This window comes from Phocoena sinus, chromosome 10 (genome assembly GCF_008692025.1).
Source record: "Phocoena sinus isolate mPhoSin1 chromosome 10, mPhoSin1.pri, whole genome shotgun sequence".
NCBI lineage: Eukaryota > Metazoa > Chordata > Mammalia > Artiodactyla > Phocoenidae > Phocoena > Phocoena sinus.
The window spans coordinates 80,943,912-80,971,839 of NC_045772.1; the positions used below are offsets into that span (position 1 = coordinate 80,943,912).

The 27,928-nt window shown below is 39.6% G+C and overlaps 2 protein-coding genes across 5 annotated transcripts in view; one reads left to right on the top strand and one right to left on the bottom strand.

Moving 5' to 3' along the window:
* TM7SF3 (transmembrane 7 superfamily member 3) overlaps positions 1–19,109 on the top strand; it is a 42,985-nt gene extending 23,876 nt beyond the window's left edge. The window contains exons 7-13 of one of the 2 annotated variants that reach the window (XM_032646409.1): positions 2,677–2,763; positions 4,292–4,372; positions 4,999–5,151; positions 7,888–7,985; positions 8,804–8,966; positions 10,228–10,504; positions 18,424–19,109. In XM_032646409.1, coding sequence (XP_032502300.1) covers positions 2,677–2,763; positions 4,292–4,372; positions 4,999–5,151; positions 7,888–7,985; positions 8,804–8,966; positions 10,228–10,490 — 845 coding nt within the window. In that variant the 3' untranslated portion in view covers positions 10,491–10,504; positions 18,424–19,109. Of the gene's footprint in view, positions 1–2,676; positions 2,764–4,291; positions 4,373–4,998; positions 5,152–7,887; positions 7,986–8,803; positions 8,967–10,227; positions 12,363–18,423 lie in introns of those variants that run through there. The other variant, XM_032646408.1, reaches the window with a different exon arrangement.
* A 969-nt stretch (positions 19,110–20,078) lies between these two features.
* FGFR1OP2 (FGFR1 oncogene partner 2) overlaps positions 20,079–27,928 on the bottom strand; it is a 32,837-nt gene continuing 24,987 nt past the window's right edge. For 2 of the 3 annotated variants that reach the window (XM_032646125.1, XM_032646124.1), the window contains exons 5-6: positions 23,808–23,921; positions 20,079–22,106 (exon numbers count right to left, since the gene is read on the bottom strand). In XM_032646125.1, coding sequence (XP_032502016.1) covers positions 21,969–22,106; positions 23,808–23,921 — 252 coding nt within the window. In that variant the 3' untranslated portion in view covers positions 20,079–21,968. Of the gene's footprint in view, positions 22,107–23,807; positions 23,922–26,375; positions 26,490–27,928 lie in introns of all 3 variants that reach the window. The other variant, XM_032646123.1, reaches the window with a different exon arrangement.

Below are 27,928 nucleotides of genomic sequence, written 5' to 3' on the forward strand. Positions count from 1 at the left end.
GTCTGGGTTCCTCCGTTTCCTTTCCCTCAAACTCTTTGCACCAGGGCCCCTCCTAATGAGAGTGAGCTCTGGGACCTGTCTTTCCACGTTAGGCGGAGGGGAGGGAAAGGTCCCATCCTACTGTTCCTCCAGCTCAGAGTTGGGTTCTGTGGCTTTTGTCTTCGAGCTCGATGGACACTAGGATGCCTTTCCTGAGCTTGGAGTAGGGCGGATGGACCCACGTGGCTTTTTTTTTTTTTTAATATTTTTAAATTTATTTATTTATTTTTGGCTGTGTTGGGTCTTCGTTTCTGCGCGAGGGCTTTCTCTAGTTGCGGCGAGCGGGGGGCCACTCTTCATCACGGTGCGTGGGCCTCTCACTGTCGCGGCCTCTCTTGTTGCGCGGAGCACAGGCTCAGTAGTTGTGGCTCACGGGCCCAGTTGCTCCGCGGCATGTGGGATCCTCCCAGACCAGGGCTCAAACCCATGTCCCCTGCATTAGCAGGCGGACTCTCAACCACTGCGCCACCAGGGAAGCCTCACATTGCCTTTTAATTGAAACCTTGGCCTCTGTCATAGCTATAGTGATTCCGTCATGATTAAAAACACTAAACACTGGCTCCCCTGTGTCTTCCCCTCTCACTCACCCCTTTGTCTTCATTTTCCCCAGAATTCGTACCTTGTGTTGTCTCTAGATTCTACTTATGAAATCTCTCCTCTCGGGCTTTACTTCTATGTTTAACTTTTTCTCTCCTTCCTTCCTGGTACTGTGATCCGAGATTCTACTTAGTTCCTCTCTGCTGTCTAATGTCCTGGAGGAACATATCTAACTGTGTGTGCCAGTTTTTCTTGGGATGCTGTCTTTGGTGACTGCACCACTTGCTGGAAACTTCTGCTAGATTTTCACTTGAAAAAAATTATCCCACTGAACTGCATGTTTTTGCTGTAAGGATTGAATCGTAGAACTGCTGTCAGCCGCAGGTCTGAAATGAGCAGGATGTTGCAGTAACTCTCATTTTATCTTTCTTTTGAGCTCTTCATTCTCAGAGAAACTGATATGTAGGTATATTTTATGCCCTGCAAATGGTGGTCTTCTGTCTTGTGCTCCTTATCTAAATGTAGGTCTTCATGGTATCCATCTGAACACTCAAGTATTTTATGTGTGTGTGTGTGTTGTTGTTTTTTTTAAAGCATTGACTAATTTAATCCTCACATCCACGGTGGCATTGGTACTTTTGTTTTTAATTAATTAATTTATTTTTGCTGTGTTGGGTCTTTGTTTCTGTGCGAGGGCTTTTTCTAGTTGCGGCAAGCGGGGGCCACTCTTCATCGCGGCGCGCGGGCCTCTCACTATCACGGCCTCTCTTGTTACAGAGCACAGGCTCCAGGCGCGCAGGCTCAGTAGTTGTGGCTCACGGGCCTAGTTGCTCCGCGGCACGTGGGATCCTCCCAGACCAGGGCTCGAACCCGTGTCCCCTGCACTGGCAGGCAGATTCTCAACCACTGCGCCACCAGGGAAGCCCCTTTTATGTGTTTTGACTTGTGGTCAGTTTGTAACACTTCACATGAGTTTGCGTAGGTGCTTTGTTTTTGTTTTCAGTTCGGGGATGACTTTCTTGTGTTTATCTCAAAGGTGTCATGATGGTGGTGAATTTAGTGGATCTGTTTTTCCCTTCAATAGGGCTTGTCTTTCGAATCCTGTTTTTTCTATTTAAGTTTGTGCCGATCGAGGATCACAGGGTTTGGATTCTTCGGCATCAGGGAGCATATTGTGCTTCATCATTAGTTATTACACTACATGTTTATCCAAAGCAACATGTATAATTGAGAAGATTGGTGGTAATTTGTTCATGTGTTACTTATAGAATAATACATCTTCTTTAATTTAATGTGAGTTTTGGTTAAAATCTTTTGTGATGGAAACCTTCAGTGAGCCTCCGTATATCATTATCCCGCCTTAGCAATTTTGATTCATGGCCGTTATCCTGTTGCAGTTATACACCCACCTGTGGCCCCCCCCTTTTCACTGGATTCTTTTAGAGTGGGTCCCTAATGGTCATTTTGCTTACGAAATTTTAGTACAATATGTATATCTTAAAGATAAGTGCTGTTTTTAAAAATATATGGCCACAGTATCATTAGCACAAGTCTCAATGAAATATTGAAGATAATTCCTTAATAGCATCAGATTAACAGCCAGTGTTTACATTTTCCCAGGCTTCTTAATTGTTTTTCACAGTTTTGTTTGTTTGAATCAGGTTTCAGATGAGGTCTGCACATTGTTTTTAGTTTTTGTGTGTCTTAAATCCCCTTTAAGTCATCGTTCTCCCTCCCCCGACCCTCCTTTTTTTCTTGTAGTTTGTGAAGAAAGTTATCTGTTTTAGGCATGGTCTCTCTCCTCCTCCTTTCCCACTTCTCCCCCATCCCCTCCCCCAAATGTGTCGTGAGTAGCATTGCAGACCTTCATCAGGAAGCAGTGTTGTCTGACTTCTCTTTTTGTGACACCAGCGACCATTGGTATTCACTGCCCACATAGAGTAAGTCATTAGGGGTGGCAAAGATGTTTTTAAAATAAGTAATACATGTATGGAAAAAATTATTGTCAGTTCACTTTGCTTTTTTTCATGAAGTTTTGTTCTATATTGATTCAAAGTATCAAATTCGATGTATTATGCACTCAGTTTTCATTATTTTTAGGAAGAGTATCTACCAAAGTGTTCTTCACTCTTTTTGCCCTGCTTGGTCTCTTCATCTGTTTCTTTGGACACAGATTCTGGAAAACAGGTATTTTGTCTAATATAGTTGCTATTTACATGCCTTGTGGTCTTTTTTCTGAAATGCTGCTGGGGAATTTATGACCTGTAAGGAGAGTAAGCAACTGGCTACCTCCACTATCTTTATAGATTTGTAACCGGGGTCTTTTAGTAAAGATTCTACTGAATTACAATGCATTTTGATTTTTTCTCTTTCCTCAGCAATGGAATGCAACCTTCTCTTATTAAGAGGGGAACAAAGTTTGATTTGTGCATCAAAACTTCAATTGCTAGATTGACTAGTTGACCAAAGATTACTAATTAGAAATCAGGACGTCTATGTAAAAATATATGTGGATTTTGATGGTGGTGATTGACATGGTTTCGTATAAATCAGGCTGCAGTGTACAGTACAGGGAGGTCGAAATGTCTGCACAACCCTGGGAGGTTCAGACAGCAAATGGGAACTCCACAATCTGCTCAGTGAAACCCAATGGGGGAAGTAGAATATGAATTATGCTCATTGAATTGATTTGAATTCATTGGGCTGACTTTTTTTTTTTTTGCGGTACGCGGGCCTCTCACTGTTGTGACCTCTCCCGCTGCGGAGGCTCCGGACGCGCAAGCCCAGCGGCCGTGGCTCACAGGCCCACCCGCTCTGCGGCATGTGGGATCTTCCCAGACCGGGGCACGAACCCGTGTCCCCGCGTCGGCAGGCGGACTCTCAACCACTACGTCACCAGGGAAGCCCTGGGCTGACTTTTATATAATGTTTGCAGTTACTAAAAAAAAAAAAAATCCTTATATAATTCATTAACAGGCAGTATAATGAGCATCAAGGGGAGAGTAAACATAATCTTGATCTTATAAAACTCTTCAAACTTGCTTTAATAAATTATTTGAAGCAGCAACTCCTTTCCCTCCATTACTATACTCTTTTTGTTGATTGAGAAGAGAATACTGTGAAGAATATTTAATTTCTCAAAGTGTAGAATGATTCTATAATACAGAATTTAATTGTTAAGCTGTATGCAAGGTCCCAAAGATATTACTAGGTTTTTTATAGATAAAGACAATGGTTGATGTTCATCCTAAACAGGAAAGGATGACTTAAAAGAAGACATAAAAGTCACATTTTGCTTTGGAATATTTTTTTTTTAACCTTTCAAATTGTATTCTTGCTCATGTAATGAATTGAAATCTAATCTGTAATTTCAGATCAGACACAATGACAGAAGTACTATTTTTGTTTTAAGTAGGAAGTATAAATACATTAAAATGAGCTATGAAATTAACAATTAGCTGACCAATTGAAATTGACCTATATACAAGAAGATGTATCCAATAGTTAATACTTGAATTTGTACCCATTTAATGATAATATTTACTCCCAATGACTTCTGAATCTTTCCTGCCTTTTAGATAATTATTTCTCTTCTCTGAATGCCCTCATGTGTAAATTCTGGGAACTGAAGCATGTATTTGTAGATTAGACATTTAAATTGCATTTACTAACTGTAGCTTTTGTTTTTTTTCCTTCCTTGGTCGTTTGCTACTAGAACTATTCTTTATAGGCTTTATCTTCATGGGATTCTTCTTTTATATACTGATTACAAGACTGACGCCTATTAAGTATGATGGTAAGTGAAAATAATATAGTTTGATTGAGTGTTCAAAAAGGAAGGCACCGTTTACACCCACCTTTCCTTCTACAGTTTGACCAGTATTGTGTGTGATATCCTCTTATGTGTGTAAAATAACTGGCCACCTGTGCTCTACACATCTTTTCTAAACTACTCCTCAGACCATCTCTCCCGGGTTTTTAATCTACATGGTGAATTCCTTGGTACTGAGGGAAACGAAGGGCCATATTGATTATAAACCTGTGTTCCAGCTGTGTGGTATATTGACCATATGACCTTTACAGCAATCAGAGTGTTAGGATTTTCTTTACCTTAAAACAAACACAGCCCCTCCTTCCTTGTCACATTGAACAGAATGCTTGTCACCCCTCCTTCCTCTGCCCCAATTATAGGTTGTACAAAGCCAGGCCTGTCACTAGTCCTTGGAGGTTTAGCTCCCCGGCTGGTTTCCAGCCTCAGACCGGGCCCTCCCTAGAGAGGGCCTCCCCATGCCGGTTTCACTGCACCTTCGGTGCCTGACCCAGAGAGAGGCTAGGCTGGCTCTGGTAATGGTATAGTGTGTCTAAGGGTGCGGTTGGAAAAGCTTCCTCTGATCTAACTGTTCATCCTCTCTCCCTGTGCAGTCCGCCTCGTTCTGACAGCCATTGCCGGAAGTGTCGGTGGGATTTTCTTGGTAGCTGCTTGGTGGCGATTTGGAATCCTCGTGCTCTGTATGCTGTGTGTTGGACTAGTGCTGGGGTTCCTCGTCTCATCAGTGACTTTCTTCACTCCACTGGGTAGGAGATGTGTAACTCACGTCATGTGTGTTCAGTTCACTGTTTAAAGAGTTCACTTCAGCTCTCTAGTACACATATCCCCTCGTCAGGGATTTGGGGCCTCTCCTTAGAGTTCTGGAAATTTGCACTGATAATGTGGCACTTTGGGGAGGGTCAGTACCAGTAAGAATCCCTCTCTCCTCAAAGGCGCTCTGTATAGATAATTCTAGAATGTTTTTGGAGGTAGCTTTGTATCTATTTGTCATGATAAGGGCAGTGTGGGTGTGTGTTTCTGTTAGTTGAAATTAAGGGAGGTAAAGGGGATTCTTTATATATGGCAGAATAGTGGTTTTCGTTTTTCATTTGTTAAACCCTGGAACTCTTTCTTCAAGTGAATTTTAAGCAGAAGCCTGATACACCCCACAGATAAACTTGGTGCTGCTCTGATGGCAGCTGAGCTGAGGAACCTGGTGCTTTGTCCCCCGTCTTCTCTTTACCCCTAACCTCTGCTCCCACCCTTTGCCAAACCCCAAGTATTCCCAAAGTACCTACTCGTAGTCATCCTAGGACAGTAGCAAAGGGATGGTTCTGGGGATTTTTTTAAGTTATTCAATTTCTATCAATTTTTAAAATCTAGTTAGCTTGTAAGTTAACTTCCTTTTGTAGGGGAGGAAAAATTTTCCTTCCACCCTTCTAGGTTCTTTGGCTGCTCTAATAATTAAATTGACATAAGACAGATCAATAGGAGAAAAACAGATTTAATTTCGTGCCACTGGAGTCCCATAAAAATATAAGCCTCAAAGGCAGTCAAGCAGTTGAGGCTTATCTGCCATCCCGAGCTAAGAAATGGAATGGAGTCTGGGGCTTCAAAGGGGAGGAGGGCAGTTTACAGGAACATAACAAGAAGAGCAGATGTTTGCCATGCAGGTAAGTCTTTCAGATAAAAAGTTATCTCTGGTAATTGCTTTCGTTCTGGGCCAGGCCCCTGATCTAAATTCTTTTAGGCAGTTAAGGGAAAGAAAAGTTTTTCTGAATCTGCTGGGTCTTGATTGCCTTTCAGCTCAAGCCAAAGGGGCACATTTTGGGGCCCCATTCTGTTTCCCTTCACTTTGCAGTTGTACAATAACTTAACATTTCTTGTTTGTTGTCAAAAATGCAAAAAAAAAGGAGTATCTACCCACTACTATATTTAAAATAGATAAACAACAAGGCCCTACTATATACCATGGGAACTATATTCAATATCTTGTAATAACCTATAATGGAAAAGAATCCAAAAAAGAATATATATATGTGTATGTGTGTGTGTATAACTGAATCACTTTTGCTATACACCTGAAACTAACACAACATTGTAAATCAACTATAGTTCAATTAAGAAAAAAAAGGGAGTATCTACATTCAAAAGTATTAGGCGGGCTTCCCTGGTGGCGCAGTGGTTGAGAGTCCGCCTGCCGATGCAGGGGACACGGGTTGGTGCCCCGGTCCAGGAGGATCGCACATGCCGCGGAGCGGCTAGGCCCGTGAGCCATGGCCGCTGAGCCTGCGTGTCCGGAGCCTGTGCTCCACAGCGGGAGAGGCCACAGCAGTGAGAGGCCCGCGTACCACACACACACACACAAAAAGTATTAGGCTATTTCCTTTTTGTGACAATGTTTAGTTCTTATATAATAATATCAGATTAAAGGTGATGAAAATGTTAGATATAAGAATAGCTGTCTCAAAAAAAAAAAGAATGCCTGTCTCTTGAGGCTGTCAGTTCTTGAGAACACAGGATATTGAGTGCAGTTGGCTCTCTAAAGATTTTTTTTTTCAAGATCAGAGAGAATTGGTGACCTGTGTGTTTACTGACCATTCCAAGGCCCTTTGACCTGATTTTAGCAAACCTATAGCCGAGTTCATTTCCACAGCCCGCCCCCCACCCCCACCCCCACCCCCGCCCCCCGCAGGTAGCTTTTTATCTACCTGGAAAGTAGCATTGTTTAGATTTGACTAAATGACAGGTTCCCAGGGATGTCTGTTGAAAATGCAGATTCAGAGCTCTACTCTAGAAGTGCTAAATCAAATACTACTTAATGAGCTTCCTCCCTTTCTGTTAATGCTTAGAGGATGGAGGGATGATGGGTTAGAATTGTTTATAGTTGATGTATTGAACTATCTTATTTTTGGTAGTTAATGTATGAACTATCTCATTGCTTAAGGACATTTAGGGTGAGTGTCTCCTTAATAAGAGTGGGTGCAAACTCATATATATATATATATATAAAACCCTATTAAATCGATTTTGCTGTTTATATGGGAGTTCATATGGTTAACTCTGAATGCCACTTATATTTTTTACTTTGCAGTACAAAATCATGGAATCATAGAAATTTGTAGCTAGAAGGGACGATTTGAAGCTTGGGAATGAAGTAGTTCAACCATCTCATCTTATGGGTTAGGAAACTGAGGCCCAGCATCACAGCTGGTAAATGGAAGAGCTTGGACTAGTCCAGCCTCTTCTAAATTATCCTGGTAATAAATGCAGAGCATTTACCTGCTTGATTTTCCTCCCACCCCTCTACCTTCTTAGGACACTCCCTTCAAAGGGGATTGTATTGACAGTTAAATGAAAAAAGTCAGTTCATATCTAATTGCTGACATATTCCCTGGTTGTTAAATTAAATCTTCGATGTGCGTCTATGTTCACACGTTGAGAAAATGAAATTTAACTTGGTGAACCTGTTGTTTACTCTTGATTTCTTTTTGCTTTTCCAGGAAACCTAAAGATTTTCCGTGATGACTCAGTGTTCTGGGTGACCTTCTCTTGTATAGCTATTCTCATTCCAGTGGTTTTCATGGGCTGCCTAAGAATAGTAAGTGTCATCCGGTCAGTTTATTCATCCTATTGTCCTGGGCCTTCAGTTGTTTTGCATTTTTATTATCCAGAGAGAGCTGTCTGATTATCTGTATCAGATGATTGATTTTTTTTTTTTTTTTTTTTTTTTTTGCGGTACGCGGGCCTCTCACTGTTGTGGCCTCTCCCGTTGTGGAGCACAGGCTCCGGACGCACCGGCTCCGGACGCGCAGGCTCCGGACGCGCAGGCTCAGCGGCCATGGCTCACGGGCCCAGCCGCTCTGCGGCATGTGGGATCTTCCCGGACTGGGGCACGAACCCGTGTCCCCTGCGTGGGCAGGCGGACTCTGAACCACTGTGCCACCAGGGAAGCCCAGATGATTGACTTTTAAATAGCCTTGTTACTATGAAAGCAAGAGAAGTTCTAGTTACCATTACCTAGTTACGATGTTTTTTCCATCAAGTGGTGCAGGTCATCCCTCTTTTAACAGCAGAAGCAGAGAAGGTAGGGCTTACAGTAATGCAATAATCTGCCGGATTGTTCATTTCAGCCGTCTCTCCAGAAGAATGGTTCTTAATCTAATTAGAATTTATTGTTGAAGTTCTTTCACAGGGAAGATACTTTCTATGATGAGGGAAACTGTTTTACCAACTGTAGGTGTTGAAGATTGTTTTCAGTTTATATTTTCAGGTAACCTTTATTCAGCTGTAAGACTTGGTCTCTCTTCACATGCTCTGAGGGAGAAGTGATTCCCTGGGATTGAGGCCAGTGATCAAAGTTAAAAACTATTATTGTTCTACCAGAGGTGCCGCCTAAACGCTTCTGCTCTTCCACAGCTGAACATACTGAGTTGTGGATTCATTGGCTCCTATTCGGTGGTCTTGGCTGTTGACAGTTACTTGTACACAAGCCTTTCCTACATCACTTTGAACGTACTGAAGAGAGTGCTCCACGTGGATTTCCGCAGAGCTTTCATAAATGTGCCTTTTCAAACGAATGGTAAGACTCTAAATCCAAGAACCAAGTGATAGTCAGATAGGAATACTGGCCCACCTGTGCTAACAAGAACTCTTGGTAACCAGATTGAAAGATTGAAAGAAGGTTAACTGGACAAAAGGTGGAAATTCACACCATCCAAATGCTATAAGAGCCCTGTGTTAATAACTTATGATCATAGGAATGAAGAATTTAAATTTGTAAGGTGGCTGAAAGCCATACTTCTAAAAATCTAGTGAATGAACTTTATTAAGAAATTTCTAAGCCAGGATTACAAAGGTTTATCTGGTCAATTCCCAGTTGTAAGAAAAATGCTGAGAATAAAGCTGTTTGGCACCTTATGAGTTGGGGTGGGGTGAGGGGTGAGAATGACAACCTGATATTTTTAAGCTATTCCCTTGTTTTCCTCCTATAAAGAAGCACGTAATTTGCTAATCAAAGTGAAAGTGGTTTTCAATCAGTAGCTGTATTTTTCCTCAATTGTAAGAGTCTACCCATTAAAGATTTTCCATTAACTTTTTGAAAAAAATGACTACCAAATTAAATGTTCACAAAGATTATAAGATATGTTGGTTTCAGAAATGTTAGAATAGCGAGAATGGAAAAGCAGGTCTTAGAGTTGAAGATATATAAGCATGATTGTTATGAATATTTAAGGGCACATCTTTCCCTCTGCTATCCTGAACCTGCCCTTATTCTTTAAGAGGTTGATGGTAAAGACCTTGAAATCCACATGTCTTGGAAGTTTGACAGTATTTTGCCAAGTCTTCTGCTAGAAGCTCAGTACAATTTGTTGAATCTTTTCATGCACTTCTGTATCCATTCTACATGAGTGGGGTGGGGTCCCATATAGGGTGGGATGGCAAAAAAGAGCATCATGACATTCCAATGATGTACATTTGTGAGATCACTGCCTTCCCCCCCCACCTCTGGAGAAACACAGCAAACAACAAACAGCTCTGTCTGCGGGCACTAGTCATAAAATACTGGAATGCCAAGGATCCAAACAACTGATTCCTTTACAACCTGTCTGGACTTTCAGATGCCGGTAATTGGAAACTCCTATTTTAAAATGTAAGACCATAGCTTCCTCACTTATTCCTTGGCTGGTGAGGAAATACACGTATGTTTGGACAAACTTACCAGAAAGTCTAATATTAACTGAGAAAAGATGATACAGATTGAGGCTATGAAATGTTGTCTTCGATCTGTGTTAGGTTTTAAAATACAAGAGTTCAAACTGTGCTTCTCTACCATTCTTTAGACTTTATTATCCTGGCAGTATGGGGCATGCTGGCTGTAAGTGGAATTACGTTACAGATTCGAAGAGAAAGAGGGCAACCGTTTTTCCCTCCCCACCCATACAAGTTATGGAAGCGAGAGCGTGAGCGCAGAGTGACAAACATCCTGGACCCCAGCTACCACATCCCTCCACTGAGAGAGAGGCTCTACGGCCGATTAGCCCAGATCAAAGAGCTCTTTCAGAAGGAACAGCCAGCCGGTGAAAGAACGCCCCTGCTTCTGTAGATGCGGAGGGCTTGGTCAGTGCAATCTTGAAGTACAACCCAGGTACCGCCTCAGATTGGGTGTTGTTGCCTTGCTGCTTCAGCAGTCTCTGGGGCAAGTCTGCTAAGAAACCAGCTTCTGTGTCCGTGCTTTGTACAGTATTGTGGTCTCCTTATTGATACAGGGTAAGGGTATACCAGGGAGATGACAGTAATTCTAAGTGAGAGGGAGAAAGATGGCCAAAAAGTTGGTGGTAGGGAGGTTCTTCCTTATTATAAAATACGTAAGGAATTACCTTTTGGTTTATAAATATATGTCAACTTATTCCATTAAATAGATACACTTAAAAAAAAAAAGGAACTTGAAAACAGTGGTTCTCTTGTAAAGCCCTGGTGGTTTTGTTTTTTTTTTAATAACACCTTGAACAATTCTGTCACCTGAGTCTGTCCAAACTCGGGGGCCAGGGCACGGAGAGTGGTTTAATTTAAGGGTTGGATTGAACTTTTATTTGTCACTGTGTTTGGAGCTTTGGGAATTTGAAACTGGGCCTTTGAACTTCAGAGTACAAAACAGGGAAAACTAACTTATCTTCTTACTAATAGCAGTCTGATTACGTAGTTGCATCTTTCTTAGTATTATATATTATCAAAAAGTACCCTTCTTTTGTTTATGGTAAAATACATATTTACTGTGTCGATCATTTTTTAAGTATATAGTTCAGTAGGTACCCCTCGTCTTTGCTTTTTATTGCTTAAAATGGTATTTTAAATAGCTAAATTATTCCAATTATTTGAAAGTAGCTCCATTTATATAGATAATAGAGCTTTTATGTGGATGATTTATTTATATTCCAGATTAAAAAATGGCCTTTTTGTTTTTCTTTCAAGACCTTTTAAAATAGTGTTGACAGCTGATCTCTAATTGAAACTGCATTCGATGACGTATGAATTGTTTTATTTTTAGGAGACAGATTGGCTCCTAGCTTCATCCATAATCCCATTAATAGGGAAACCTTTAAAAAATTTGCATTTTGTAGTTCTTTCTGCTAAACTAGTTGTTAGAGCATTGGCACAGTTTCAGAAAATCTGTGCATGAAGCCTTTGTTTGTCCTGTCTGTGTTGTAAAGCGCTGAGGAGGGCGTCAGAAAGGACTCAGGTGTTTAATAGAGCTGCTTTCAGTGACTTGGACTCTGTAAGGAGAGTCCCTTCAGTTTTGACTTTGTTCCACTAAGAGAAAGCGCCCGATGCCCTGGGCTGCATCCCTTCTCCTCACGGCCTTTCAACTGTCAGAGCCTCTGCCGAGGAGGTTCTGCCTTGCATTTAGAGCTGGGGACTCTGACGTGCCTGAGTGGCCTTGAGGTCGGTTGTGGTTGTTGCATTCCCATTTGTAAGTTAACCGCTGTTTAAACGATGCTGCTTTTCAGAGGTTTTCAATGGACAGTAGGTTTCTGAAGTTTCGGGTAACTGGAAAATTTTCAACTTTTGCTCTTAAAAGTGTTCCAGTAAGGTTGAAACAAAATGAAAAAATGTATGACTAATCATTTCTTGCATTGAAAAATTATACACAGGTGTTTGTTTACTATTTATTTTGTAATCTTCACTGTTTATATAACTTCAAAAACACTTAAACTTGAAGAAAAAATGTGTTTTCTTAATAATTCGCTGTAGGGATTCTGGATTCTGCTGTATTGTTGTAAATTCTAACAAAGTTATATGGAATATGTGTGAATTTTTTCCTATACCATCAAAATGCACTGACAGTAAAGAGTATAAAGACAAAACACACTTTCTTGGAGGGGGGAGACATATTGTTTAAAATTTTTCATGATAATTTTTTTTTGTGAGTAATAAGTCAGTTCGTATAATTTTTTAATAATAAATACCTATTTTGAAAAAATGCTAAGAAGTCTCATTATTATAAAATTCCTATAAAATTTTTTACCAACTGTATTTTTGTACCAAAGTAACAAGACATGAGAGGATGGTTTCACAGCTATAAAAACAAAATTATTTAATCTGGACAACAATTCTTTATTAAAAAATCAGTTTAAATATAAATGGAATGATAGGAAATGAACAAAATATGGGATAATGTGTTAAAAGTTATATCCTTTGGGACTTCCCTGGTGGCGCAGCGGTTGAGAGTCCGCCTGCCGATGCAGGGGACGCGGGTTCGTGCCCCGGTCCGGGAAGATCCCACATGCCGCAGAGCGGCTGGGCCCGTGAGCCATGGCCGCTGAGCCTGCGCGTCCGGAGCCTGTGCTCTGCAACGGGAGAGGCCACAACAGTGGGAGGCCAGCGTACCGCAAAAAAAAAAAAAAAAAGTTATATCTTTTGTTAAAGGGAAAGCTGATGTCTTTAATGCATTAGTTTGTGTTGGTGTCTTTAGTACTTCAGTTGTGTCAAACAAGAAAAATAGTGTTGCTGGAAACTTGGCTCTACTATTTAAATGTTTTGGTTCTGATTAGCCTATTGTAGATTAGCTACTAGGTTGCCAAACCACAGCAGCTAACTGGTGCTATAGACCAGTTGAGTTCTATATAAATTGGGATAGAAAACTGATTCTAACAAAGAAATTGCTAGAATATTAGACCAGGAGTGAACTTCAGAGATAATGTTAGCTGATCTTAACATGTTATCATGTTATTTTATACCTGAGGAAATTCTTAACCAAGGAGTAAATTATATGAAGTCACAGTTATCAAATAATAGTGCCCAGACCAAAATTTGAGAACTCCCTATCCAAGTGTGCTTTATACTCTGTCATAATGAAAATGTAATTCATTGATTATTTTCAGTTTTCTGCTGGTGAATTGGTAGGAAGCTCCTATGCTCCTAATATTGCCATGATCTCTACTTTTGGGGAGTGATTAATTTTACACAGTGAAAACATGTTTTTCCAAGTTAATTCTCTGTGGTCGTGGACCATTTCCTGTTCATTACAAAGTACATGATAGATACTTAAAATTTCCAATATCCGTAAGTATTTCTCCACAGCAGCATTTGTAAAGAATTTTTTGGTATAAAGTTCACTCCTTGGTGATGTACTTGATACCTGTTATTAACCTTCATTAAAACCCCAGAATTCTTGGCTAATCTCCTGAGAACTGGGTGGAGGCTTTCCCATTGTGCTACAGCCCTTCTTGGGAGGGAGGCTACCTGTGTTTTCCTTTTTGATATGAGCTGAGTTGTGTTCCCCCCTCCCAATTCATATGTTGAAGCCCTCACCTCCCAGTACTTCAATATGTGACTATATTTGGAGAGAGGGCTTTATTAAAGAGATAATTAAGTTAAAATGAGGCCATTAGGGTGAGCCCTTATCTAATCTCACTGGTGTCTTTACAAAAAGATTAGAACATACAGAGACCCTGGGGCAAAGTACATGTGAGGACACAGTGAGAAGGTGGCCATCTGCCAGCAGAGGAGAGAGGCCTCAGAAGAAATCAGCCTTGATCTTGGACTTCCAGCCTCCAGAACTGTGAGAAAGATTCTGTTGTTAAGCCACCCAGTCTGCGGTATTTTGTTATGGCGGCCCTAGCAGACTAGTACACTTACAAGTCCTTTTATCCTGATGGTTGATTGAAAGACACCTGGGTACTTTGGCCACTACGTTTGCAAGGACCACTCTTTATGAAATTGAGGTAAAGAGGGGCTCAAGTTTAGTGGAAACTTGGGCTTACCAGGGACTACCCCATAATCATTACACGGGGGAGGCTGGCAGTTCTGTATGAAGCTACATCAGCACCAGGGGCAGAATCGTAATAACCGTAATACAGTGAATGATAATAGTCTGATTTCGATCTCACCTTCACCCATTCACTCAATATTTTGTTGAGTTCCTAAATGCCAGGCATTGCCTTGGGGCCTAGAAGAAGATGACAAACAATACAGGCCTGGCCCCTGCTTCAGGGCTTAGAGTGTGATAAGTGAGACAGATACTAAAATAGTTACAGAAGAAGTAACAATATGCAATGAAAATCTACAATGGAATTGGGGGTGGAATCTGAGATGCCAGGGAAGAATTCCTTGAGGAAGTGACTTTTTTTTTTTTTGCGGTACGTGGGCCTCTCCCTGCTGTGGCCTCTCCCGTTGCAGAGCACAGGCTCCGGACACGCAGGCTCAGCGGCCATGGCTCACGGGCCCAGCCGCTCCGCGGCATGTGGGATCTTCCCGGACCGGGGCACGAACCCGTGTCCCCTGCATCGGCAGGCGGACTCTCAACCACTGCGCCACCAGGGAAGCCCAGGAAGTGACATTTAAGTGGAGATTTGGAGGAAGAGCAGGACCAGAAGGAGGCTCAGTGCATTCCATGTAGTGGAGGAAAAGCACCAACAAAAGCCTGGAGGCCTTCCCTTCTCACTTGGGAGGTGCCCCAGTGGAGTCTCACTTGTATGCCCACCAGTCATTATAGCCCTTCTTTTTGGTGCTTGGTGGGAATCAGCTCTCCTATTCTCAGCTTTAGACATTTTGAGCAGTTGATCCAGACCAGGACATTGTCAGGTTTTGTTTTGTTTTCTTTAAAATCGAGTAGTAACTGACATATCAACATTCTATAAGTTGAAGGTGTACAACGTGTTGATTTAATACATTTATATATTATGATTATCATCACAGCATTAACTAACATGTCTTATCATGTCACATAATTATTTCTTTTTTTGTGGTGAGAACAGTTAAGATTTAGTTTATTAGCAACTTTGAAGTTTATAATACAATACTGTTGACTATAATCACTGTGCTGGATATTAGATCTCCAGAATGTATTTATCTTCTAGTTGTAAGTACATACCTTTAAACATCTCCCCAGTTCCCCTACCCCCAGGCCCTGGTAGCTACCATTCCGCCCTCTGTTAGTAGGAGTTTGGCGTTATTAGATCACATGGATGAGTGATATCATAGTGTTTGTCTTTCTCTGCTGACTTATCTCACAAAGCATGATGCTCTCAAGGTCCATCCATGTTGTCACAAATGGCGGAAATTCCTTCTTTCCCATGGCTGAATAATATTCAGTTGTATACAAATGCAACCTCTTTATCCATTCATCCGTTGAAGGACACTTAGATTGTTTCCCTGTCTTGGCTATTGTGAATAATGCTGCAGCTGAAGTAAACTTGGGAGTACAGATACATTTTCAGTATCCTGTTTTTGGTTTTTTTGGATATACGGAAGTGGGATTGCTGGATTATATGGTAGTTCCGTTTCTATTGTCAGTCTTCTCTTCCTCATTAAATTTTAACTGTACTACAGAACTGCGCAGAGCACACCTGACCTCTTTATTTACCTTTCTTTTCCCATTCCTTCCAAGACTCTAGAATTTAACAATCATTCCCTGGCAGGTAGGTCAGAACTTGAGTGATCCACAAGCTGTGGCCCTTGGTATCATTCTTTCTATTCCAGAGTCTATATATACGAGTATAATAATATACCTGACTCTACTGCCCCTAAGGGTGAATGCCTTCCCCTGGAAGGAGGTTAAAGAATAGCCACAATTTTTTTCTTTTTGAAGTCCTTAAGGGTGAAAAGGCCTATTCGGTCTCACATGAGGTTCTCATGGCTCCTCCTGTAATGGATTCTCTCCCCCAGACTAGCTTGAATGTGCTTGGCCTGCCTGCACTCATGGTGCAGGATGGATGATCTGGGAGCTTTGAGGAAAGGGCTAGAGGATAAGAAGATGAATGCAGCTGCAATAAGCAAGCGAGACACATTACTAAGCCTGCCTTGGCTCCCCCGTTCTCCATGGGCTGTGTTTTCAGGAATTGAACCGGTTCTCAACTTTTTAAAGTAAACTAGCTGTCTCATTTGGAGACCAACCGTGTATCAAAATTCCTTAAAATGACTAAAATATATGTATCATTAGGGCCGGGCCTAAGGTTCTAGGGCAGGGGTACCCAAGCCCTGGGCCACGGACTGGTACCAGTCCATGGCCTGTTAGGAACTGGGCCGCACAGCAGGAGGTGAGCAGCGGGTAAGCAAGCGCAGCTTCATCTCTATTTACAGCCGCTCCCGATCGCTCGCATTACCGCCTGAGCTCCGCTTCCTGTCAGATCAGCGGCGGCGTTAGATTCTCATAGGAGCGGGAACCCTACTGAGAACTGCGCATGCGAGGGATCTAGGTTGCGCGCTCCTTATGAGAATCTAAAGCCTGATGATCTGAGGTGGAGCTGAGGCGGTGATGCTAGCGCTGGGGAGCGGCTGCAAATACAGGTTATCCTTAGCAGAGAGGTTTGCCTGCACAGAGACCACAATAAATCAATTGCTTGCAGACTCATTTCAGAACCCTGAAATGTGAGTGGCAAGTGACAATTAAGCTGCATCTGGGGGCAGGCTTTAAGTCAGAATCCGACACGTATTTTAGTCCGTGCGTGGCCCACCCATTATTTTATTTACTACTTCCATCCGTGCCTCTTTCCCACACTGCGCACTTCTCTCAGTCACAGTTTTGGTAAGCCCACGAGCTAACCCTAGCCAAAATGAGTAAAAACCAAACATCGCTGGAGAGCGTCTTTGAAAAGGGGAAAGACACAATGATGAGACAGCAGAAGACTCCAAGACTGCAACAAAAAGAAAGCTGTATTTAAAAGAAAATACCAAGAGTGCTACTTAAATCACAGGTTCATTGCAACAGGTGATTCACATTGTCCAAGCCCGCTTTGTATAATATGTGGCGACCAGCTATCCAACGAAGCCATGGAACCTTCAAAACGGCTTCACCACATGGAGACCAAGCACCCTGCATTAAAAGACAAGCCTTTGGGGCTTCCCTGGTGGCGCAGTGGTTGAGAGTCCGCCTGCCGATGCAGGGGACACGGGTTCGTGCCCCAGTCTGGGAAGATCCCACATGCCGCGGAGCAGCTGGGCCCGTAAGCCATGGCCGCTGAGCCTGTGCGTCTGGAGCCTGTGCTCCGCAACGGGAGAGGCCACAACAGTGAGAGACCCGCGTACCCAAAAAAAAAAAAAAAAAAAAAAAAAAAAAGACAAGCCTTTGGAGTTTCTCAAAAACGAACCGTGAACACAAAGAACAGAAGCAATATTAAAGGCCACCACTTCATCAAATGTGTCTGCACTGAGAGCATCAGTCTTAGTGGCTAACCGCATTGCTAAAGCTGAGAAGCCCTTAGTATTGGTGAAGAGTTGATCCTGCCTGCTGCTAAGGACATTTGTCATGAACTTTTAGGAGAGGCTGCAGTTCAAAAGGTGGCACGTGTTCCTCTTTCGGCTAGCACCATAAGTAGACAAATTGATGAAACAGCAGAGGATATTAAGGCACAGTTGTTAGAGAGGATTAATGAGTCACCGTGGTACTCCAGGTTGATGAGTCTACCGATGTTGAAAACAAGGCAACAATACTCGCTTTTGTGCGATATATTTTTCGGGAGGATGTGCATGAGGATATGCTATGTGCACTTTTGTTGCCAGCCAACACCACAGCTGCAGAACTATTCAGGTCTCTGAATGATTGATTACATATCAGGAAAGCTGAATTGGTCACTTTGTGTCGGTATATGCACAGACAGAGCGGCTGCCATGACTGGATGGCTTTCTGGTTTCACTACTCAGGTCAAAGAGGTCGCTTCTGAATGTGAGTCTACGCACTGTGTCATCCATAGAGAAATGCTGGCTACCCGAAAAATGTCACCTGAACTTAACAGTGTTTTGCAGGATGTGATTAAAATTATCAACCACATTAAAGTACATGCCCTTAACTCACGTCTGTTCACGCAGCTCTGTGAGGAGATGGGTGCAGAGCACACACGTCTTCTCCGATCCACAGAAGTGAGATGGCTTTCTAGAGGTAGATCACTGGCCAGAGTTTGTTTTACAGGAGCCGCTCCAGAGATTTCTTTTAGAAAACGTCACCACTGGCAGCACATTTCAGTGAAATAGAATGGGTCGCAAAACTTGCTTACTTGTGTGACATATTCAACCTGCTCAATGAACTCGATCTGTCATTTCAGGGGAGAACGACTACTGTGTTCAAGTCGGCAGATAAAGTGGCTGCATTCAAAGCCAAACTGGAATGATGGGGGCGACGAGTAAATACTGGGATTTTTGACATGTTTCAAACGTTAGTAGAGATTTTGAAAGAGACTGAGCCAGGGCCTTCTTTCTCCCAGCTGGGGCATGATCACCTGTCTCAGCTTTCAAAAGAGTTTGAGCATGACTTCTTAACCACAAAAGCCCGAACTGGGAAGGAATGGATCTGCGACCCATTTGTGAATAAGCCAGGTGAATTGACTTTGTCCGTGCTAGAAGAGGATCAACTGCTTGAGATCGCAAATGACGGTGGCCTTAAAGGTATATGTGAGACAACTTCAAATCTCCATACGTTCTGGATTGAAGTCAAGATGGAATATCCTGAGATTGCCACAAAAGCACTGAGGAGCCTGCTTCCATTTCCAACATCCTGTCTTTGTGAAGCAGGGTTTTCTGCAGTGACGGCGACCAAAGCGAGATCACGGAGTAGACTGAACATAAGCAGCGCGCTTGGGTGTCACTGTCTCCCATCCCCCCCAGATGGGACCATCTAGTTGCAGGAAAACAAGCTCAGGGCTCCCACTGATTCTGCATGATGTGAGTTGTATAATTATTTCACTATATATTACAGTGTAATAAGACTAGAAATAAAGTGCACGATAAACGTAATGCGCTTGAATCATCCTGACACCAGCCCCCCACCCGACACCCCCGCCGTCCATGAAAAAACTGTCTTCCACGAAACCGGCCCCTGGTGCCAAAAAAGGTTGGGGACCGTTGTTTTAGGGGTCTAATTTCAGGGATGGGATTGAAGGCCTTTCTCTGAAAAAGAAAACAAAAAATGCACTCTCTCATTTTGCTTATTAACGTCGGAAGGTTTTTCCAACAGAGGACAACTTCCCATTCCACAAGCAGAGCTACTCAACCTTTCTTCCAAACCAGCTCTCCCTCCTGAATCCCTTCAATGAGAGATACCAGTGATTTTCTTTCTACTGAATAGAGATGGTTTTCACTTCTTGTATTCCGTATATGCTAGAGTCTGCATGAGCTAGGAACAAAAACCTTATAATCACTGAGGTAGGTCTTAAAATGAACATATTCTAGGGGAAGTTAGTATTTGAGAAATTCATTCACTTGCTCTCACATCAGCCTTTGGTTTGACAGGCCAGAAGTCTGAAATCAAGCAGGGTTGGGCCCTTCTGGAGGCTCTGAGGGAGCCGAGGTCATTCCATGCATCTCTCCTAGCTTCTGATGGCACCTCATAAACCTTAGGGCTCCTTGATTTGCATAACCCTCTGCCTCTGTCTTCACATGACTTTCTCCTTGTGTGATTCAAATCTCCCCCTTTCCTATAAGGACAACAGTCATTGGATTTGGGGCCCATACTAAATCCAGGATGATCTTATCCTGAGATCCTTAAATCTGCAAAGACTCTATCTGCAAATATGCTCTCATTCACACGTACAACAGGTTAGGACCTGGGCATACTTCTGGGGGACACTATTAAACCCACCACAGATGATCAAAAGGTCTGCCAAGTCAGCAATAAGTTGCTGGCCAATTCCTAAGAAATACAGATAGAAGCTGTTGCTAAGTACTAAGTTTCTGGTAAGAAAAAATAAACTTGGAGACCATACCAATTTTAATCGCTCATCTTTATTGATAAAATAGGTTCCTAGTAGTACATATTCTCAGACATAAATTTTAAGGTTCTGCTTAAAAAAAAAAGCATGGGCTAGAACACTTGCTATATAATAACATAAATGTCTTTAAACACCAAGTTCTTAAAATAATATCCAAGTAAGAGGACCAAGAATAAATTAACTCAACTTATCTGTTTACAAAAATAATTATTTATCAAGTAATGTTTTATAATAGAGCTGCCCCAATGAATTGCCTCAGACTTACTCCCAATTGTGTAGCTTATTTCAATTCTGACTTGGGATAAAAACTCTATGAATGAATGTGCCATCAAATTAAAGGATACTTTCCCCAAAACCAACAGAAAAGTTTAAAAATAAAGACTGTCACTTGTTTACCAAATAACAATTAAGGCCGCTGAATGAGAAAAGAAATCTATTTAATGTTTGGGCCATTAGCCCTTTTCTATTCAATCAGTCCCATCAACCCCACTTTCCCCAAACTTAAGATAAAAAATTCCGAAGTGAAAAGTAGTTTTGAATTTTACCAATATATGAAATTATACATAAAAGTTACCATGTAAATATTACTTTAACAAATTATATACTCCAAAGTAGGATTTTCTATTGTGCTATTTTTAATATATATTTAATGTGAGTACAGTATATTTAATAATCATATTTGACACTCTTACCTTTTCTTCTATAATCACGACAAAACATGAAAAATTTAGATTTCAACTGATGCTAAAGCACATTTCTATTTCTAGCAGCTTTTAAAAATTTATATACTGGATATATATTCTGTAAAAAATAAAACAAATACTTATAAATCCAGATTTCCCCCTCACCACCCCCTAGCCCTTTGACTGAAAGGTTACAAGAAACATCTTGTAGGTTATGAGAACCAGATGGAACTTAAGAATAGATCTAGAAAAAAAAATTTTTTTTAAATTTTAACTTACTGTTTCTATATGTCTTAAGCGTAATTACTTAAGAAAAAAAAAAGGTTTTGAGGCAGAGGAATTCCCAATTTACTTTGAAATTACCATACTTATCTTGCTATATCAAACATTTCAACTGTTAGCTAAATGAACTACATAATATCCTTAAAGATCAACCAGAGAAGAGAAAAATCTCATCTTCATTACTGATTTAGAACCAAAACTTAAACTTTCAAAGAAGTAGTTTAACCTACTAAATACGTCTCTTATAAGCTCTTCTTTCTTAGAAAGTAGTATTCCTTCTCTTTCATTCCTGAAATATTTCATATACTTAAGCAAATCATGGATAACTGTTAGTCAGTGTTAATTAGGATAAATTAGCTAAAATTAAATTACCTCTTTCATTTATGGTGCATGTAAAACATTCCTAAGTCTTTCAAACTGAACTTTCTTTGACAAAAATTTAAATTAATGAGAAGGTAGATAGGCAATCATTAAAGCTGAAGTCTCATGGTACATAAGCTACTTGCTAACTTTCACCATACAGGGAGGATATAATTTAGTATGACGATTTTCCATTCAGAATACTGTGGCAAAATTTGTATTTTAAAATTGGGATGTTTCTATTAATTCCCAGACACTTGTTGGGCATATTCATGTTTATCCAAGTGTCAACCAGAAAGCCAGCAGCACTGCTGAAAGCTCTTGATACATTCAGCAGTCACTGTGAAAATCTTTAACTTGTTCACCAATTAACAAAGGCTTAGTTTCTATTTTTCAATTATAGTTTGGAATAATGTCTCTGACCATTGACTATGCATTTTCTTGTTGCTGTCTTTTAAAAATGTCATTGCCAGTGCACTGTACATATTATAAAAAATAAAACAAAGGGCAGCTTGAGATGGATTTTTCTGTTAATTCATTCACAGACTTAAAAGCTCTTCAGCTCTTCCTCAGACTCAGGTCACTATTGGTCACTAATGCTGATAAAGATGTACTTTCCGACACATCATCTTTTCTAAGATTCAAAAATGATTCTCGAGTTATTTGAAGGATCTCTCTCAAGCCTTTATTTTCTTGCTATAAGAAAGCACAAAAACAAAGAAGCAGTCACCGAGGTGGCTACAAGAGTACAAACATATCTTAAGAAAAGCCAAACTTATGAAGGTATGATAAATAAAAAGCAAGTACTGTAACTGGCAGAAATGTATTAAATGATAGATGCAGCTGAAGCTGACAACTTGAATCCACGGAACACTTTTTTAAAGAGGTAGGAATCATGTATTCAATGTCTTCCACCACTGAAAAGCCTTTTTATTTATGCAGCTGTAACTGTAGACAGAACCTCAGAAACAGCCTTATTTTATAATCACAGTATAGAAAATCACATTAAGAAAATAACACCTAGATTTATATTTGTGTAAACTCAGAAAGTCTGAATAATACCCTCGGGCTAAAAGCTCTCAGTACTTTAGTAATTTGATTATTTCCATGATAGCATGGAATGCAGGGCAAGCCCTGGTTTGCTTCCCTCACTGGAATTTAACAGCAGCAGGGCTGGCTGAATAGATTGTGATATTTCTTAGAAGGAAAGTTAAGTGACCAAATCTAGCACTGGTAAACAACTTTGCCTTTTTCTTCTAGATTTGTTACTGCAAGAAATTTTTAGACATTTACAAATAACTCTCATAATTTATTCTCTACTGCTTTGTCTTTTGGTCTTACTTTCTAAGTTTCAATGGTATAAATAAAGCAGAGATCAGCAAACTATGGCCTGGCTTGAGTGAGGCCTGTTATTGTAAATTAAACTTTACTGGAACACAGTTGAGTCCAATCTTATTTTTTGTGTGTATAGCTGCTTTTTCATTACAATGCCAGAGGTGAGTAGCTACAACAGAGACTGCCTGTTTGCAAAGCTTAAAAGATTTACTCTCTGGCCTTTTACTGAAAAAGTTTGCTTACCTTTGTTATAAAGAATGAGAGAACTTTGTACACTTAGAGAAATCATTTTTGGCCCTCTATAACCAATTTCTCCACCATGATTTCAAAAGAAAGGTTTTAAAAGTATAAAGGTCTACTCTACTGATTTCAGTTATTCAACAATGACTTGTGCTTTTGCTACCACAAAATAAAGGACAGATGCGATAAAAGCTTTTATATTCCCCAGAAAAATACAAGTGGCCAAAGAATATGATTTGTGGACTGAAAACATTTCTCCCTGCATCACTGTGACCTCTAATAAAATAAAGATATTAAAAAAAATTACTAAGCTGAAGAAGTATATTCACCTAATAACAGAAGAGACACAGGATTAAAAAAAAAAAAATCAATTTTCTCAATTACTGGTATAAGTTTACTATTGATCCTAGACTCTTGCATTACTATATAAATGGTCTTGCATTATACACCCATATAACCAGTATCCAGATTAGGAAAAAGAACATTACTAGTATCCCAGAAAGTGTGTGTGTATATATATACATCTACATACGTATATTATTTTTTTAAGATTTTTTGGGGACCATTTTTAAAGTCTTTATTGAATTTGTTACAATATTGCTTCTGTTTTTTTTATGTTTTGGTTCTTTTGGCCACGAGGCATGTGGGATCTTAGCTCCCTGACCAGGGATCAAACCCGCACCCCCTGCATGGAAGGTGAAGTCTTAACCACTGGACCGCCAGGGAAGTCCCCAGAAAGTATATATTTTAAAGTGGGATATATTTTCTGGCATAAATCTTTGTATGGACAGTTTTCACCTACATGTGCAATTTAAAACCTACCTCAAGTTGAAATATTCGTTCCTGTTCCCTGCAACCCTGTTGCTCGTCGATTTCAATGGCTTTCCTCATTACTGCTGCCATTTCAGTTATCTGGTCAACATGTGCTTGTAATTCCTGAAAAAAAAGAGATGGAAGTTGTGAATCAGTGAAATACTTTTTTAAAATTTTTGGATCCTCCCCTTTTTATAAAATCTGCATTGCCACTTAATATGAATGTAATATCTTTACATTGCCATTTAACATAAATGTAATATATCAAACATATTTACAAGAAAGTTGACTGACCATGAATGTGCCTTTGAAGTCAGATTTCTGTTAGGACTAGGATTAAGGATAAGCAGCACAGTATATCTAAACCCATAAACAGGAAAAATACTCATTTCACGTTCCTCTCACCACAAATGATCAGCAACTTTTTCTTTTCTGCACCTACATACCCCATTGACCAAAGTAATGGGAAAGATAAGCATTCAATCTCTTTTCCTCACTGAAGTCTTCATGATTTAAAAATATTTTCTGTGTTTTCCATGCCTAAAAATTCATCTCAATTCAATCCAGAACTTTTCTAGATTATAATCCTCATTGAGAGCAGGAACTGTACATTGCTTATATTTGCCTACTATTTAATGTTAGGTACATAATAGATAATAAGTATTGAGTAAAATGAAAGAGTTCTTCTTTAAAGTATTGAATATTAAATGGCCTTTGCAAACTGTTCAAAATATAATTTTAGTATAAAATAGACATCCACATTTGTTTGGCACAGCAAGTAGCATAAATTTCTTCCAATCTCATTCTCTTATTCTTTTTTGCATACCTATGATGAGCCAGGCACTGTGCTAGGTGACAGGAATATGAAGCCTGTTAAGAAATGTTCCCTGATTTCAAGGAGCTTACAGTCAATGAAACAGACAGACAAAAGGTTTATAATCAACAAACATGAGAATAATACTTTTTTAAATGAACAACTTCTATAGACCATTGTTCACTAGCAATTGAGGGTCATTTTGTTATACTAAGGACAAAACTTAAATATAAAAGTTAATAGCTCCCCAAATAAACACTGTCTCTTAAATAGTTGTATATACTCTGTAAAAAGTATTTGAACAAGACCCCCCAAAACCTACAAAACTAGTAAACTATGGAAGGAATATAATAGAGAATAGGAATATCTTTAGCAAACCGCACATTTAATATCTTCTTAACCAACAAAAATACAGATCCTTATATTATTTTAACACAATCTATAAAAAGCTAGTATGCAGGAAGAAGTCAAAATAAAAGATTACGCTGTCCAGTATGGCACTATTTAAATTTAAATTACTTGAAGTCAAATACAATTTTAAGAAATTAACAATTCAGCCCCTCAGGTCGCACTAGTCACACATCAAGTACTTAATAGCCACATGTGGCTGGTGGCTTCCATATTGAACAGCATAAAGAACATTTCCATCACTGCAGAAAGTTCTATTGGACAGCTCTGGATTAGATTATGGTAGCAAGAATGATATCAAGACAAACATCTGTCGTAGTTTAAAAACACTCTGTAGTAGTTTAAAAAAAATGATTACAATCCCTCCCACTGTAAAGGGAGCCTAATGTTTAAACACAAGTTAAGTATAGATAACTGCAGCAGCAAACTGAATAAGGGTAATGAGTAAAAATTTTGAATACCAACAGCTTTCTCAGTTTATGATTTGGTGTCTTATGGCACTGACCTAGGTTAAACGACTACAAGGAAGCAGGTAATTACTTGCCTTTAAAACGAAAGAAGACAAGAAACTACTAATTTTTTCAGGACAGTCTGTTTTAATAAAATCATCGTAAGAAAAAAACCCCAATACTTCAAACAGAAGTGTATTTTTATAGGTCTGGTTCCTGGGTGGCTCACTTATTACAATAAAATCTTCAGGGAAGTGTCATGGATCTCTTAATAGGCACAAGAAGGCAAGACCTGTGCTTTCAAAACTGTCTTAAAGGCAAGAAGTGCTAGCAACATAAATCTTGCACTGTCTTGAAATGCCTTTCAAGAAGAAAAGGCAGTTAAAACACAAAAGACACAATGGAGAGGGTATACTACTATACTTAATAACACCTAAACAAAGGCAATTTTACTGTGAACTCAAACTAAAGGACTATAACTATGGAAAATCTGAATTAAAACAGTTCATTTAATAGTTTGATTGAACAAAATTTTTAGGAAATCAGATTAAAATTATTACCAAGAAAACATCTTTGATGTCCAGCAAGAGGATGACCGTTTGGAGCTTACTAAAATTTTGCATCTATAGCTAACAAGAACAATAACATGAAAGGCTGGCCCAAAGAACCTTTAAAGCCTGCAATTATCTAACAGGCTATGTATAATACAATACACAGAGAATTGATGACAGACTTAAAGTTTCTACACTGAGTATTTTTGCAAGGCTATGAAAAGCACAGCGTTTTTAAAAGCAATTTCATTTATTTGCTGATTTAATTTGGGAGGAGAATTCAATGTAAAAGAACTTTTTAAATGGACCCCCCTTCCATCCACACCCCAAAAGCTGACTGTTTTATTTAGTGTACATTCTGATTTGCTTCCAAGTGCCTCCTCTGCAGTCCGTGTTGAGGTGCTTCAAGGATGTGTCGAGATGCATCAAGGAAGAATCCTTCGGAGCTGTTACGATGCACCATGTCAATCTGTAGTACAGAGTCATTATAATGTTAATACGGATATTATCCGTAATTTAAAAACTGAATGAGTGTTAGTTCATGCGTGTTAGCCAACTGTTTGAAATGTTTGTTTTTTTAAGATTTCCAAAAAGGTAGCAGTTCAAAAATAATGTAAAAATGAGTATTTGGATGAAAATGAGTTCTCCTCAAACTTTTTATTGGTTTTTAAATGTGTGCTCAAAAACTTCCAGGTTGAGGACAAAATTCTATGTTACACTAGTCTCAAAAGGTTCTCTTACTCCAAAATGCTGTTACGTGTAACTTTGTTTATTAGCCCTAAATGTGTTATAAAATTATTTTTGTGCTTAGGCACATCAGAGCACTAGTACCTAAACATATCTTGGAAGCTCATATTTATCACACAAGTTTCTCTGCTCACCCACTTCTGCTTGTTGACCCCAATAATTAATTCAACGCTAGATTTAGATGGATTTGCTACCTTTCCTTGCCACTGTCCCAGATTCTCCTCATGAGAACTAATCTTGCTTCCTCTAGTATTCCAGTAATAATTCAGATCTCTATTTTAGGATTCATCACATCCTACCTTATATTAGATAATCACGTTTGTGTCTGTATCTCCCAATACACTGAAAGCTTCTATGGTAGAGTAATAAACTTATTCATTCATCTTATTATTAATAATAACTAAGCCAGTGCAAGTCTGTTTGAATCAAAGTGTCTCCTTTTTGTTAATAAATATCTGTTTGAATCAAAGTGTCTCCTTTTTGGGAAAAATCAAAATCACAAACATTAATATGTATTAGTTAGAATTAATAACAAGTAACTAAACTGTCATTTCATGGAAGGCAAGAATCAGCACTTAGATGAAGAATTCAATTGAGATAATTGAAAAAGGATGATTTACAGCTATCTTAAGAAATGTTTAACTTTGCTAATTAATAAAACAGCTGTGATGAGTGGTAAAATCTAATGTGTTTTAGAAAACATTTGCTTCTGACATAGCTGCTACCACAAGAGACTAGCTAGCTTCAGTACCTTATTCTTAAGCACTAGTTTGCCAGAGCATTCTCTTTAGATCTTAAAAAATCTAAGTTGTTAAACATAAGGGCCTTTTGGAATGTCTCAAGATTATACTTATCTTACCAATAATTTTAAGTCAGTTCATATTTGTACCTTAAAAAAACCTCTTAAATTATATATTTAAAATTAAACTTTTTATAATGATCTCATTAACAACAGATACAGTTTATAGTCAAAAGATTGCCATTTAACTATCCAAGGTTTCCTTTTGGATAGGAGATGAATAACATAGCTAGATAATATTAAAGCCACATTTATTTTTACTGTTTTACTATTTGACACAAGAGCTGTCGATTACTAACTTCCTTAATATGTAGAGTTGAATTTACATATTAAAGCAATTCACTAGGTATTTAATTTTAATA